The 15,360-nt window shown below is 39.9% G+C and overlaps 1 protein-coding gene across 20 annotated transcripts in view; it reads right to left on the minus strand.

The window, feature by feature from the left end:
- Positions 1-15,360, minus strand: part of CACNA1C (calcium voltage-gated channel subunit alpha1 C) — a 490,018-nt gene that overhangs the window by 167,354 nt on the left and 307,304 nt on the right. For 19 of the 20 annotated variants that reach the window (XM_082047656.1, XM_082047666.1, XM_082047657.1 and 16 more), the window contains exons 6-7: positions 9,476-9,637; positions 7,410-7,606 (exon numbers count right to left, since the gene is read on the minus strand). In XM_082047656.1, the coding sequence (XP_081903782.1) occupies positions 7,410-7,606; positions 9,476-9,637 (359 nt within the window). The remainder of the gene's footprint in view (positions 1-7,409; positions 7,607-9,475; positions 9,638-15,360) is intronic. The other variant, XM_082047663.1, reaches the window with a different exon arrangement.

Here is a 15,360-nt window from a genome sequence, read left to right on the forward strand (position 1 = left end):
CTGTTTCGGAAGGTAATGATCATCAGTTCTTGAAAAACTGGTAGTAGGGCCCAAGCAGTGCACCAATAAACAGAGGCACTCAAAATCCTAAGTCATATAGAAATATCCCAGTATCTTAGTTCTTAATTTTATAGCTCTGGGATAAAAGATTAAAGACAAGAAAAGTCTCTGTGGTGATTAGACAGCAGCAATTAGGAAACAGTCTTAGGAAGAACAAAAGAAGAAAGAACAGAGAAAGGGCAACAAAAAGACAGGGCTGTTAAAGAGGTCCTTCCCATGCAGGAACACTGGGCAGAGGGTCTCCACTAACACCTCCCCATAACCAACCTGAAAAAGCTTATTTTTGATGGAGATCTTACTTCTATATAGAAGAGGGCTGAGAGGTCCAAAGTTGAGACCTGAAGGGCCTATGAAAACTTAATTTCACACAACAAGTGACTATTTTTCATTGAACAAATGTTCAGCAGCAGGTTTTTGTGGCAGGTGGCAATCAGCAAGTCACTGCTGTTACTTACCTTCAAGGCAGCCGTACAGGCAACCATGACAGTTGCACATGCAGTTGTTAATGAGAAAAGGGAAACCAGATTTAGGTCAGCATTTATGCAAATTAAATGTGGACACTGCTTTTTCAGTGCATTAATGCTGTGGCCCTTCAGTGCTCTGAACTATGTGCCCTCTCCCCTTACCCACCACTACTACAGCAGATAGAGATGAAATAACCTCTGCAATCACAGAGATGGGTTGCTCATACTTGCGTGCTCATTCTTTGTATATTTTTCACATCCATGCAAAACCCTGCTAAAAAGATGATTAAAAAACCTCAACCACACAACAATAAAAGCCCAGCATTTTCTTGGAGGGCTGGGGGTGGATGGGGAATGAATACCATGGAAACATGTAGACAGATATATTCTTAGAATCAGATCATTCTCCTGTGTGGAAAGCCTTACTAATTCAAGCCTAAGTGCTGCAAGAATAAAGGGTTGGAAGGAAAAACACAGCTGTTGAAAATTGGGGGTTGCAGCTCTGCATTTAACATCTCTCACTTTGTGACAATATCTTTGTATTCCTCACATCATCTTCCTCATTAGCTGCAACAGGCTCATGAGATATGACAATGCTGTCAGCAAAGTAACTTATTTCTGTTGCCCAGTTTTTTTTCTTGTTTTAAGGGTGACTGTGAGTTCCAGTTTCAAACTCATTTAGTAACTCCTGCAAGTATGATCTCACAGGCTGAGATGGAAGGATATTCCAGGACAGCCTGTTTAACCCACTGCTTCTATATATGCTACTCTATGCTGTCCTTGAGGATGTGAGGCTACTAAATGTTTCCACTGATTCAATCTCACTACATTGTGGCTCTCACTATATTGCAGTGGCTCTACTGCACTGTTTTAGATAACTAAAATGTTTTCTTGCCTAGGGGCTGCGCAAGCCTACTAAGCATTGCTCAGTCAAATCTGAGGGACTCAACTTATTATGTGCCAGTTCAGGCATCTCTTCCAGGGACAGGTTAGTGTCTTGGACCTTATCCAGACCTGGCTTTAGTCCATCTATAATAATACCACACTCTTTAGTTTACAGTTAGAGCCGTGAGGTAAACTGCCCCTGGAGGCACTGCATGTTATTTTCAGAGGTTCAGCTGAGTATTCTGAAGCATTGTTCAAATGACATGGGACAAAGCCAATAACTCCAAGAACAGTGGCAGGCTCAAGACTGCTTATTAGATCAAAGAGATCAAGTAGAATTACTTGGTCCTAGAATTCAAGCTGTAATGGGCAAGCTGTACACAGAACAACTCAGTACCAGGTTCTCCACTACCCAGCAGTATGAACAGCCCAATACCACAATGTATGGTTGCATTTTGCACTTGCTCTGCACTCTGTTTTAATTTATGTATACAATTTCTTAGATGCAGGGGAGTGGAGAGACCAGGCACATAAAACTGAGGCTGCAGTGGGCAGTTTTGCATGCAGTGTCACAGGGGTCCAGCTGCAGAAAGCAGATTTCACACAAAGATTAAAGCCTTTCTAGAGACAGGGCACTGTCCAAATTGTATTTAACTCAGAACCAAAGCTTCCCCTGAAAGACAGTAACAAATTGATTAAAAATAATTAAAAAGAAGCCCCATTAGGGAAGGTTGAGAGAACTGAATCTGCTCAGACTAGGAAAAGATTAAGGGAAGACAACAAATGCCTACAAATACTTAAATGAGATGTTACCAGCTGCACAGGGATTAATTTTCCTCCTTAGTCAATAAGACAATACGAAATAACAGACCGCAGTTACAAGATACCAAACGACTCAATTTGTAACGTTTGGATTTGAATCTGCTGCTGGAAGTTCGCATGACTGAGGCGTCTTCAGAAACAGATTCAGAAAACAGGCCTTCGTGTCTGCACGAGGGAGCGAGCTGCTAGTGCTGGCTTGTCATACATGAAGGAGAGTTTTGAGAATAATAAGCTCAATCTTTCTACAATGCATAGGAAAATTATTATGTCACGTATCATAAGAGGTGCCTGTCTACTGAAATGATTCTACAAACTGATTGCATGGGAGACAGACAGCTGGCAGTTATATTGGGACAAAGTAAACCTTGTAAAACTGAGGCAGTACGTGAGATGTGTTCCTATGAACACTTAATGCTCCTTTCAAAGAAGATCAATTCTTCAGCCAAGAGTCCAATATAGTTATTTTACATTTACAATTTGGCTCCTTATAAGTAATTATCTTACCTGCCACTATAGCAGTGTCAAACTGTTTTTCCTAACATTTTTCTTTCACATTTCAAAAGAAGCCCATCTACTCACAAGTCTTGTCTGCTGAGTGAGAGAGGAGATTGGAAAGTTTATCAATCTTATTGATGTCCAGCCCTTCCAGGGAATAAAAGTGCATTGCTTTCCTGTCTCTAATTATCTTTTTGTTAGGATGTGGATCACAGGCTGGGAAGTAGTACTTCATGAGAGAGGAGACAGGCTTCACTACAGAGGTGAAAAGCTGGAGACAGCATGAAAAAGGAAGCAAGAAACTGAAGGTAAAATTTGAAGAGTTACTAAGTGGATTAGGAGTCCAGGGCTTGCAGAAGGTCATACAGCTTTCTAACTTTTAAACATGCAGGTTTTAACCTTGCAAAGTGTGGCACAAGACAGACATGGGTTTCATGAAATTACTAGCATATTGTTCAGGGCAACATGCTGAAACGTCCTAAGGTCCCTCCATTCCCACTGAGAAGAATGCAGAGATCTAGGTACATTTCAAAAGCTATTTTTTCAGAACATAGGAATACATAATTGAACAGCACTTACAGAAAAGTTCAAAGCAAGGGAATTGCTCCATTGGCTAAATATTTCCAGCCAAGTAATTCAGCTCAGAGCTTTATCTGTTGTTCTGCTGAGTTTTAGGTGAGGCTCTTATTTTCAGATTTAAGGAGGGGGCAAAGAAAACTCCCTACATCCACATGTATGCCCTTGGAAGACTATCGTAATAGACACTAAGGTCCTGATTAATCACCTCTAAGTCCTCAGGTTTCACACGTGACTACCTGTGGAAAATCTCAACAGCATGATCAAGATTTTACAAAATGGAAGGTGAGATCCTGACCTTTCAAAATTAATTGGAATTTTGCCACTGACCTCAGTAGAAACAGATTCAAACCTTGGTATCTATCCTGAGTTGCAGAGGAGTTAAGAACCTATCAGTCTGCTTGAATTTTGAATGCTCAGGACTTTTAATATTAACCCTTTAGTTTACATCATTAGGTTTAAGTAATGACTTCTGAAAATCACTACCTAAAATTTTCAGCCTCAACATTGTCCGATTCACAGACAACATTTTCTTATAACATTCCTTAATCTTTCAGCATAAAACGGACAACCAAGTCTCTTATCTCAGGATGTAGTTGGAGAGAGGTAATCTTAAAGTCTGGATTTTTAATTAACTATGCATATTTATTTCCTAATATAGCAAATTTTAATTTCCATGACCTCACTGTGGATCCAGATCTTTCAGAGTGTTATCTACTTGAGAAGAGTATAGCCTCCCATCCCTGCTCTCTTATGGAGATGCAACCCCCAATGAGTTCTCTACCCCAAGTCCACTCTTCCTTGGCTGAAAAGGCAAAGACCAGGGAGTAGAGTTATATATGAGTCAGAACTCACTAAAGAAAGAGTGGCTCACACAAAATTTAAAACATATATTTAAGTCCCACCCCATTATACTAAAATTCTTCCTTCAATCTCAGCATCTTTTCTGTTCTTTACTATCCTGAATTACTGTTGCCTTTGATCTGGCTACCTTAAGCTGGAAGATATGGTTTGAAATATCCACATATGACATTACAGTGTGAATTTTTAGAGTCTATTTCTACAGATAAATATTAAAACCACAATGCTTCTCACAGGTGTGCCCTGTAGTAATTGCCCAATTAATATCTGCCCCCCAAGTGGCACAGACCCCTCTGCAGAAGGAAATACGCATTGCATCTCAAACACCTTCCCTGCTATATGGCAAACACTGATCAGTGCTGACTTCTATCTCACTTTGTCAATATAACACAAAGAGGCAAAAAGTCGCATGGGACAATAGTACTCTCAGGATGGTTTGCAGGAGCTTAACCAAGTATGTCTGTCATCTCAGGTGTTCAGGAATCTACTCAAACTCTCTATTTCATGGCCTTTAAACAGAGGTGAGGCTTTTTTGTTGTTGCTTGCAAACTAAAATCTGTCTTCCTCAATTCCTGAAATTTTACCTGCAGTGCTAACTCTTATCTTTTGTAGTCTTGTTTAGGAATAACTGAGAACTGACAATAACAAACATTTCTTTTGTTTCCAAAGCAAGCATTCTATCAAGGCCATAGTCTAAAAGGCTAACTATATGAATGACCCTAAAAATAATGACCATCAGGTCTCAGTTCACCATACTGTCTCTAGAGAAAAAAGAAAAGCTCCAGAATTTAGTGAAAAAAGCTGGCTGAATACCAAGCAAAATCCGGCGGCTAAAATCCAGGTTGCTACAGGGCTATCACAAATCAGATCATCTGCAGCAGTCATGGTAGAAAATCATTTAGCAGTGAGTATATGGTATTGGCTCCTGTTATTAGATAACTGATATCTTAGTTATGAACGATGCACATATAGTCATGCAAATTACACGTGGACCCAGAGGTGTGGGAATCAGTGGGATCTATTGTAACTTGGGCTTTTAGAGAAAATGATGATAACTTGTGGATAGGTTTCACAATACTAAATTCTATACACTGCTAAGGCTACCTTCATGTTTACTTCTGATATGTTTTACTCTCTCCTGTTTCTCCTGAACTAACTATAAATCCTCTCAAACATACAAAGACTGGAGGAATGTGAGATAAATGTGATAAAAGACCAAGTATATTATATACAGCCATAAGCTGAGCAGTAGAGTAGTTTTGCCCAGTTCCTTTTCTGACTTAACTTCTGTTCTTCTTCATTATTTTATTAATCTATACTCTCTTTTCAAGTAAAGGCAATTTTTGTGCTCTGAGACCCAGACTCCCCTTGTGGTTTGATCTCTGCCCTTTATCTCAGGCATTAGAAGGAAGCTAGTCACAATTCTAATCTAAATTTACAAGGATAAAGAGACAACTGCTAGCTGTTCCACATAGAGAACAGCTATTGCAGATAAGCTAAATCTTCAAAGGGAAATCTTGTAAAATTTAACTCACTAGTGGGTAGAATGCAGCTTCAGGCTCACGATTAATAGAGAAGCTGATGTTGATCAAGAGTGCAAGCTGCTTCAGTTCAGATTATCCTTTGGTGTGCTTTGGGTCATCCTGAGTTAAATTCCATTACACATAGTAGCACAAATCTTATTTTCACTGGAAATTCTACCAGCTTGGAGAACCAGGTATCATAACGCCAGTCTTCAAAGTTAGTCATTGTCCAGGGTAGCCTTATACAGACAGGTTGGGCTGTGTGTGAATTAAATTCCTGGATTATAACATATTGCTGTGAAAGTTGGTGACAAGAGCTGAATCTAGAACCATGTTTATATCTGGTTGTGCTGGTTTGACTGAAAATGAGTTAATATTCTTCATGCAGTTAGAAACCTTTTTGTTGTGGTTGTTGCTCGGATTTAGTTTGAGAACAAGAAGATAATGACCTGGGACAGAGTTAATGTTTTTAATTGCTCTGCTCTGAGAGCCCAGGACTCTGAGCTCTGCCCATAGGAGTGAGGCACAGATGGGGCAGACATTGACTGAAATCCAGTGTGATCAATAAGATTATTCCATGTCATTAGCGTCATACTTCATATATAAGGAGAGTCGGGATCTTCCAGCTAGTTTGGGAGCAGCTTGGAGTCAGGACGGAGACCTCTTCAGAAGAGTTCTGTTCAGCACTTTATTTAGTTCAGCCTTTTGCCATCCTGCCATTTTGCAGAGGCCTCTGGGACCAGGGTGCTGTTGCCTGGGACTGGCTGCACAGTGTAGGCGGAGTTCATGAGGAACTGCATGTATCTTTTTATTTTATATTCTATTTCTATTTAATACATAGTCGTTGTAGTAGTAATGGTATGTCAGTGTTATTTTGCTATTTTATTAAACTGTGTTTATCTCAATCCACAAGTTTCTCCCTTTCAATTGTCTCCCCTATCTGGGGGTGGGGGAGTGAGCGAGTAGCTATTGTGATTATATTGCTAGCTCTGGTTAAACCATGACGCTGGTTTACAGATGAAGGCTAAATCTGATTTTCACCCCTACAGTATTGTCACCGAATTTCCTAACATGTTAGGAATTGCAAGGTAAAAACTAAAGCTATTGAAACTTACAGAATTAGGGTAAAGGACAAGATGAGACTGCACTTAGATTAAAGATAATATTATGTTTTGGCTAAACATATAACCATGACTGATACCATTAGAGTTAGGAGAACTTATTCTAATACTATTATGATAAAAATAATAATTAGGAGTAGTGCTGGCATGAAAAGGGATTTGTGAGGCCTTTCCTACAAAACCTACAAACTGATCAGTGTAGTGCCTTTGTAACATTAATGCCATGAGTAGGGCACACTGTTATCTGTCATTAATACTTCTACATCAGTAATCTGGAGGCATATGAGATATTTCACTCCTGCAGAGAGGGTCTTCACATGTCATTCTGCTCAACAAAGATACATTGCAAATCTTCAAACCCATAAGCCATGTGCTGTATTTCAACATTAAAACATCAATGGAAAGTCAACATTTACATTTGATTTAAATATGCCTGATAAACCCTCCCATTTTACCCATTAATATTCTGAGTTAATTAAAACTCCATGCTAGCAACCATGCCTTCACTTACACGGAAAAAGCAAAAAGGCTAAAGCCCCAAAATTTTAACATAGCTGGAGCACACGAGCAGGCTTTTCAGCTCATCATTTTCGGATACGTACCCAGTACAGTACGTCTGTCCAGCCCTCCATCGTGATGCACTGAAACACAGTCAGCATGGCAAAAGCAAAATTGTCAAAGTTGGTAATGCCGTGCTTAGGTCCCTCCCAGCCCGCCTTGCACTCGGTGCCGTTCTGACACTGCCGCCCGTGCGCAGACTGGGGGGCACACGGAGACGGGTCGTCTTCTGCTGGCGTATCTTAAAGGAGAGGGGGAGAAAACAGAGTTGAAGAGAACTAATTGCTGTTTGACATGCTGATAAGTGAGTGAAGGATATCTGTTTTTAACAAATACATTTTGCAGTGAATTTGACAGCTCTCTCTAGGAATACATAAGAAAGTGTGTTAATTTTAATGAGCAGAGGGATGTTTTGTTGTGCTTCACTTTCCTTTTGTAAAAATAATAGCCAAGCTGTCAAATTTTGCAGTCAAAACTGAAATGTCTTTCAACATGAGAGGGAACATTACATCAGGTCTACTACATTTCCTTTGGCTGCATGTTATGACCAGTGTTTTCATGCTGGGTTAATCCTGGAAGGGAACTGCAGCACTGAGTGGCAACTCTGTTGAAGGAGACTGAACCCCTGCAGCAGACAGGCTTCAGTGGAGAGAGGTCAGTATGGTGCAGGGCCACTGACAAATTGCAGCAGAATGTCTCTGAAACTCTGCTCTTTTGGAGTTTAGAAGCTGTGTGGCATTTTTTCAACAGCCCAGTGGCACTCAGAATCTATACAAGGCTCTGCTGCTTGATTATCCACCCCTTATTCTGTACAGGTGTTTCCAGGGATCTGAGAACCCATATAGCAAACCTGCCCAGATACTTTGGTATGTGCAAAATGCCATGGAAAACACTTTAATAAGCACAAAAATTCATGCAATAGGATTTTTTTAAAGGCATGGCTTCAGCGCCTATTGCTACATTTGTAACAGATGCGAGTATGCATCTGTGGGGGAGCAGGTAATTAGGTTTGTTTCTTATTTTATATGGCAAAAAACGCAATTTTCCAAAAGTTCTGATCACATTCTGGTCATTAAAGCAACCCAGAAATAACCATATTAGAACTGAATGCTGTAACATATTATAGTTACAGAGAGTATGGAGAAAGACATATACACTTTAAAGATGCAAACAAGACAGATAATTCATTATCGTTCCAGCACTGTTTCCAGAAAATGAAATCTGCCCATGTTATACAAGCAGAAAATATAGAACTTCTTAAATAGTTTCCTGCTGTACAATATTTTCTTAGTTACAAGCTGAACTGCATCTTGGACATTGGCACCCACCACCACATGGGGAATCACTGCTGTTCAGGTTGAATAAATCAAATGAAAAAAGTGCAGATGGTTAGATGAGTGAGTGACAATAAAAGTGAATTATTTTAAAATTTGAATCTTTCTGTCAATAATTTGAAAGTTCTTTACTGATGGACTTGGTGCAAAAAGTTTCTTCCCATTAATATAATTTTGCTTTCCCATTAGCTGCATTTCTAACCACACTTACAGACTGTGATTAAAAAAAGGAAAAAAAAAAAAACCAACTACTGTGACTCAAGTAGATATTATTTTACAATTATACTGGTTTAAAATGAAGAAGTATTTATGTACAAGTTTAATAATAAAATATAGGAGTTGTTAATTTCTGTGCTGCCATCTCATTTGCAGCTCAGTCTGCTAGTGGTGAAATCATCACTACTTTAGTGTTGCTTGAGCCTCTGGGAGATTCATTAAAGAGCTCAGGCTGGCTCGTAGTGCCAAAGGTCCACATTAAAAAGTCCACTACTGTGTTCAGCAGGAACAGGCAGTTTTGCTTGTAGCCTTTACAGACACAACAACTGTGTGCCCAAGATGAGAAAGCTAAACACTCACCATTAAAGACAGTCTTTCTCCATCAATAGTGATTCATATCCAAGAAGCAGCACAGAGGAACCATCACTGTGAAACCCCAGACAGGTACACAGGAGGGAGCAAGAGCCACACATCTCATGTGCCAGTACAAAAGCTCCATTATATAAAGAGAAAGCCTCCCTCAGAAAATCTTAATATGCATGATATAGTATTCCCCTTACCTATCAATCCTCCTTGCACATGGTAGCAGGTCTTGTGCATCTTCCCCATGAATAACTCCAGTCCAATGATGGCATAGATAATAATGACAAACAGCACCAGCAGGGCAATATGCAACAAAGGGACCATGGCCTTGATAATTGAATTTAAAACCACCTGGAGACCTGCAGAGAGAACAGAAGGAAGCACTTATCAACAAGAGAACAAAATTTAGAGAGGCCATAAACTGCACAATAATATGTCATTTTTATTTCATTCCCCTTCACCTGAACTTATTATCTTGATGATGTAAAAATGTGCATTTACAGATGTCCTCCCTCTGGAAGATCCCCAGCATTTCACAAATTTACCATTGCAGCTTGGATCACAGACTAAAGTAAAAGGGATATTAGCTTACCTGTCACTGAAACACCATCACCTTGGGGAGGAAACACTTTAGCTATTTTGCCTGTCCTAGAACACCAGACACAAGCTAATCCCGAGACCATATTTAGGAGAATTAAAGCACAAGAAAAACAAAGAACAATGAGAACTGAAGCAGAACAAGAACAATGAGACATTCAAGAGACCAAATTCTGGGGTACCACAGAGGTGCACCCCAGCACATGGGGAGAGATGGCAAACTGAAGTCTCATTTCCACTCCAATTCTGGATCTTTCCAGAGGTCAAACCAGGCTCAAGCAGAGCCTGAGCTGCTGATGGACGACCAAACCCATACTAAGAGCTCCTCACCCTCTCAGGACCTGCACTCCTCTCTGCACTCCAGATCCACCTCACCTTACTTCAGTCTGAATGGAGGGACAGAGTCAGAACCAATAATGCTGGTTTTGCCCCAAGGTGTGGAGATCACTCTATAACAGAGGTTGCTGAGGTCCTCAGAAAGTAGTACAAACAAAGTATTATTAAACGTCTGTTGTTGAGGCATGAGACTGGTGTAAGTCCTAAGCACGAGTGAGCCAAACAGACCCATAATGGCTCAGAGAAGGTGACATGTAGCTGAGTTCGCTGAAGCGCTAAGCAGCTGTGCCCTCAAATGCAGTTAACTGAAGCTGCAGATTCATGGGCCTCTCTCTGTCTCCTTCTCCTCATTTGTAAAATCAGCATAACAAAGCCAGTCTCATAAGCCCTTAGTAAGGATTTGCATTTACAAAGGTCTAAAAGTTATTATCACTAGTGGCAGTGATGGGAACCACTGTCACAGGCAAGTTATTAATGTTGGAAGTATTGAGAGACCTCTAGAACTCTACAGACTACAAATAGCCAGATCAGAACAAATACAAGCTCATGATTTTGCAATGACTGAGAGCCAGAAGCCATTAATGTCTCCTGCAAATGCTGTCATCTCCTCAGAGAAGTTGATAGTAACTGTGATTTTTGAAAAATGTGATCTGCAAGTTGTAAAGGTCTCTTATACGTCTGCCAAGAGAGATTGTGATAACCATTAACTTCTAAAAATCTATCATTTTAGATTTTTATTTTTATTACTTTTTTTTTTTTTTTTACACTAATTTAAATACTTTCTAATAAGGATGACACATCTCTTGACAAGCACTTTCACTCATAGGCACTCCACTTGTCAATTCACAGTTAAGGCTGAGACTTTGCATTTGCTTCCCAGCCACGATGGAACACAGCAGAAGTACTCAACGGTGGTTATCAGCTGCCAGTTCAGCAAGGTCGTTCACGGCCTCCTAGTAATCTAAAGCTGGCTACTAGCATCCTTTTAGTCAGAGCCTTTTTTTTTTTTTTTCAGGTGTCTGAAGTCAGTTCAGTTATCTGTTAATTGTTCATTCTACTATCCAAAGGGAGTAATATTCAGCAAGCAACATTCTGGTATTCACAAAGAGATCTTTATGTGAAGAATACTGACAGGATCAAAACTGATCCTATACAAGAGTGGGGTGTTCTTACTCAGTTACTTCTAGGTACTTACTCTGGATAAGCAATGTCTCTGGGGAAAAAATATTGCTGTGATACATGAGACATTCAACATTTCCCCCTAGATGCTCGCCTCACTTGATCTACTAACTCTAAATATGTACAGAAAATGAATTAGAATCCACATCTGCATCACTCCAATGCTTTACAGCAATCAAGAATGAAACATTCACCAGAAAATTAAAACAATGTCCCACCTTGTCTGAAACAATATACAATGATACAAGACAGTTAAAAGACTACAAATGGCTATGAACCTTAAAAGGGCCCACAAGCTTTGCAGATTGAAATATTTGTAGCTTCAAATAAATCTACACAAAATCAAATAAAGGCCTCAATTTTTAGTGCTTTTAGGAGCCTTGTTAATCCAAAATGTAACCAGGATTACAAGGTCAAGAGACCTAATACCAGGTCTTACATAATTCACCCTTAATTTTTGTTATTAATTGATTTAATATTCAACATAGGATAGATCCAGTGCTCTTGAGATGGTACTGAGGACAGACACAATAAAGAACAAAAAGCTCCCTCATTTTAAATGTAGCTTCATTATCACCCTCACCATGAAAGTGCATCAATGTATGAGAGATGTCCAGAGAAGTTAGTATCTGCAACAAACCAATGGCCTTTGCATTAACAAAGCTGTGCTGCTGAAATCAAAGGCTTGCACCATAAACATGAGATGACAAAGTTTTTAGCACAGGGGTATCAAGCTTATTTTCACCAGGGGCCACATAAGCCTTGCGGTTGCCTTCAAAGGCCTGAATGTGATTTTAGGACTGTATAAATGTAGGAGTAGCTACAGGTAGGAGTAGTTACATTTAGTAGTTACGGTTTAGACAGTCAAGGAGAACGTATACCACCAGAAGACTTACAGGAGCTTCAGCTAGCGTAATTAGAGAAAAGCTTCTTGAGAATAATATACCACTTTTGAGGAAGAGATGAGCCATTAAATACTTGTCAGCATGAACTGATGTGTGCACTATGCAGTATCCCGCTAGGGCAGTATTACCATTAAAGTACTTAGAGAGTTTTTAAAAGTTTAAAACGACTAACTATGTAGCAACTTTAGAAATCTCCTCTCAGATGTCATGAATGCTACTTGTAGAAATGCAAGGGACATATGCACACTGCCACGCTCCCAGCATTGCTGTCAAGTCTATTGCTGCATTATAGCTGATGCCAGGAAGTCACTTTATTCTCAGTTCAGGCGGTCACTTGCAGCATGAATAGGTGTTGCAAGGAATGTCATGAGGAACCAGGCCTGGACAGCCAGAAAAGTTAGTGTAGTATAACAAGGGAGAAGAAACAGGGAGAGCAGATAAAGAAGTATTAAAGGACTGGGGGAGAGCCATGGGTAGGTAAATCAGTGACAGTTTTTAAATAAAAAAAAAGTACTTCAAAACACATCAAATCTGTGTTCTGAAATATCGCAGGTGGAGATGAGTGACTGTGGATGATCAGATGCATTTCCAACCTGGGAATGTCAAGGCGAATCACACCCTTACATGAAGACACAAAGCTTTTTCTAACCAATGGTGAGAAATTCTACACGCTTTTACATGGTCTTTCTCTGCACAGAGGAAGAAAAGACAGTTGAAGTTATTAAAAAAAGACTTCTCTGAACCAGCTCATGCATGCTCCTAATCTTTGCACACTGCAACAGAGAGATATCACCCAGCATGGGTGCTCACAATAGAGGGGCAATACAGTCCTGCTCACCTGATCCCCGCTCTAATACACCACTGCATGTCTTTGGCATTTTCTCCCTTGTGGAGGTAAAGCTTGCACTCCTAGCACTGAGCTGTGCAGCTTATGATCATAATTAAATCACAATTATCTGGTGACCTGATTAGACTGAAAAGCTGGCCTCTGGATTTCAAGTAGGCAATGCCAATAACTGCTTTCCCACAGCAGTATGAAGAGCTGTTTTTTACACTACTATACAGAGGCTGGCAGTGTCATCTTTGGCCAACCATCAACGCAGAGCCCTGAACTTACATCCTGGCAACTAAATGGGTTTCAAATATTTGGCATTCAAATGTACTTATTCATTTGTGAAAGCTCTCTCCATGTGTTAGACACTCTCCAGACATCTGTGAAGGAACAGCAGCTGCCTTGAGGAGCTCACTCCAGGCTGGACAAAGAAATAACTGCAGAGAGGGTAGGAAAAGTGCCACAAAAGGGATTGTTTGCAGGTTTTAAGCCCATGCTTTTCTTCTGTTAATAATTGAAGATCTTAAACAGCTCTCAGTATTTATTTTAAAAGCACTTCTGTTTACTTTTAAAAGAGAAAACCCTTGGCTGCATTCTGTTGGCGGACACTGACTCCATAAATGTTTCAGTAAACATAATACCTGAATGCCATTCCTTGGGTTCACAGAATTTAGCATTTATTTACACTGATAAAATATTTAAAATATTTATTACACGGGAAAAACATTGCTTTTTATATCAGGTCAAGCCCTTTTCAACCTCTAGAGGACTGCATCAACCTGAATGTTTAGGGCACAAATGGGGAATAAAGAGAATAGGGAAGAAAGAAGAGAAAGAGCTCATACCAAGTGACATTGATCTCTCTCAGAGCTATAAGCAATACACTGTTAGAGACACCACAGATGCTTTAGAGCTATTATATGATGCTGTATTTTCCTCTCAGGAAGAAAATCATGAGAGGGGCTGGTTGCTGTTTCAACAGTTCAGGCAGTTATTGAAGAATGTGCTTATCTCTAAGCATGTAAGTCTCTGCACCTAAAGCAATGGGATTTCCTGCATACCTCACTGTGTACTTACAAGCCTTTTTGGATTTCAACCAATGCTCAGCAATACAGCACCAAAAGAAAAAAAAAAAGTGCACTGGACCCAGCTGCAAAAATGCACTTGGCATTGTTGCACTGTAGAAACGTATCTAAGGAAACTATGTGTAGGTTGGGCTCGGGGAAAAAAAAGCAAAAAACAACAAAAACCACACACACAAACAACAAAAACAAAACCAACAAACAAATAAAAAAACCCACCAAACCAACAACACATGGGCCTTTCCAAGCACAAGTCTGACATTTTCATGTGTCTTCAATTTCGGACCAAACTTGGTTTGCTGGACAGTGCTGTTTCCTGCTCTAATCATGTTAGTAGTCCAGATCTTCAGAGAAAGAGTATCCTGAGCCTACTCCTTCATTGTTTTTGCAGCACTATATTTTGCCAAGGCCATGGCGTTGCCTGAACCAGGAGCGTGAGCAGGCACAGTCTCATACAAATAACATTTTGGGAACGAGTAGGAAAAAAAGGGACTCCATCCATCCATCTTCTGCCTCCTGATAAACACACAAACACACACAGATTTTTGTACTCAAACCGGTGCCAAGGGTGTGGGAGGTAATTATTTTTCTGGTAATATAGTTCAGAAGAAAACTACTACTTTGTGCAAGCAAGGAGGAAACGGGAGGATTTGTGACTCAGCACAGTGCCTGAGTCAGATCACTTCTGGGAACCACTCTTAAGTGATGGAGTTTGTGCACCAACCCCAGCCACGAGCCAGGCCTACCCACAAATCACAGTGATTTCTGATGATACACTAAAAGACTGCCACTAGAGTTATCTCTATTTCCAAAGCACAAGCAATATAACCAATAATATTCCCCAAAGTGGATGTTTATCATTTTATAAATACAAGTATTGGCTAAGAAAATTGAAAATAATTAAATATTCATAAACATGAAAGGTTTTATACCAGTTTTAAAGGAAGCCTGGAAAATGACATAAATTTTTATCACAAAACAGTCTACAGTCATGGGAAGGTATCTTAGATAAGTACATCTGCAATGACTTGTGAGGGGAAACATTGAAGACTTTCTTCACCAGTATTGCAAAGGGAAATAACAGCACAGTTCAGCTAAGGACAGCTGTACAGTAACAATTCAGGGAGGTTGTCCTTTGCTGTTCTTCTGGA

The sequence above is a fragment of the Streptopelia decaocto genome, assembly GCF_964273445.1.
Source record: "Streptopelia decaocto genome assembly, chromosome: 1".
NCBI classification, from domain to species: domain Eukaryota; kingdom Metazoa; phylum Chordata; class Aves; order Columbiformes; family Columbidae; genus Streptopelia; species Streptopelia decaocto.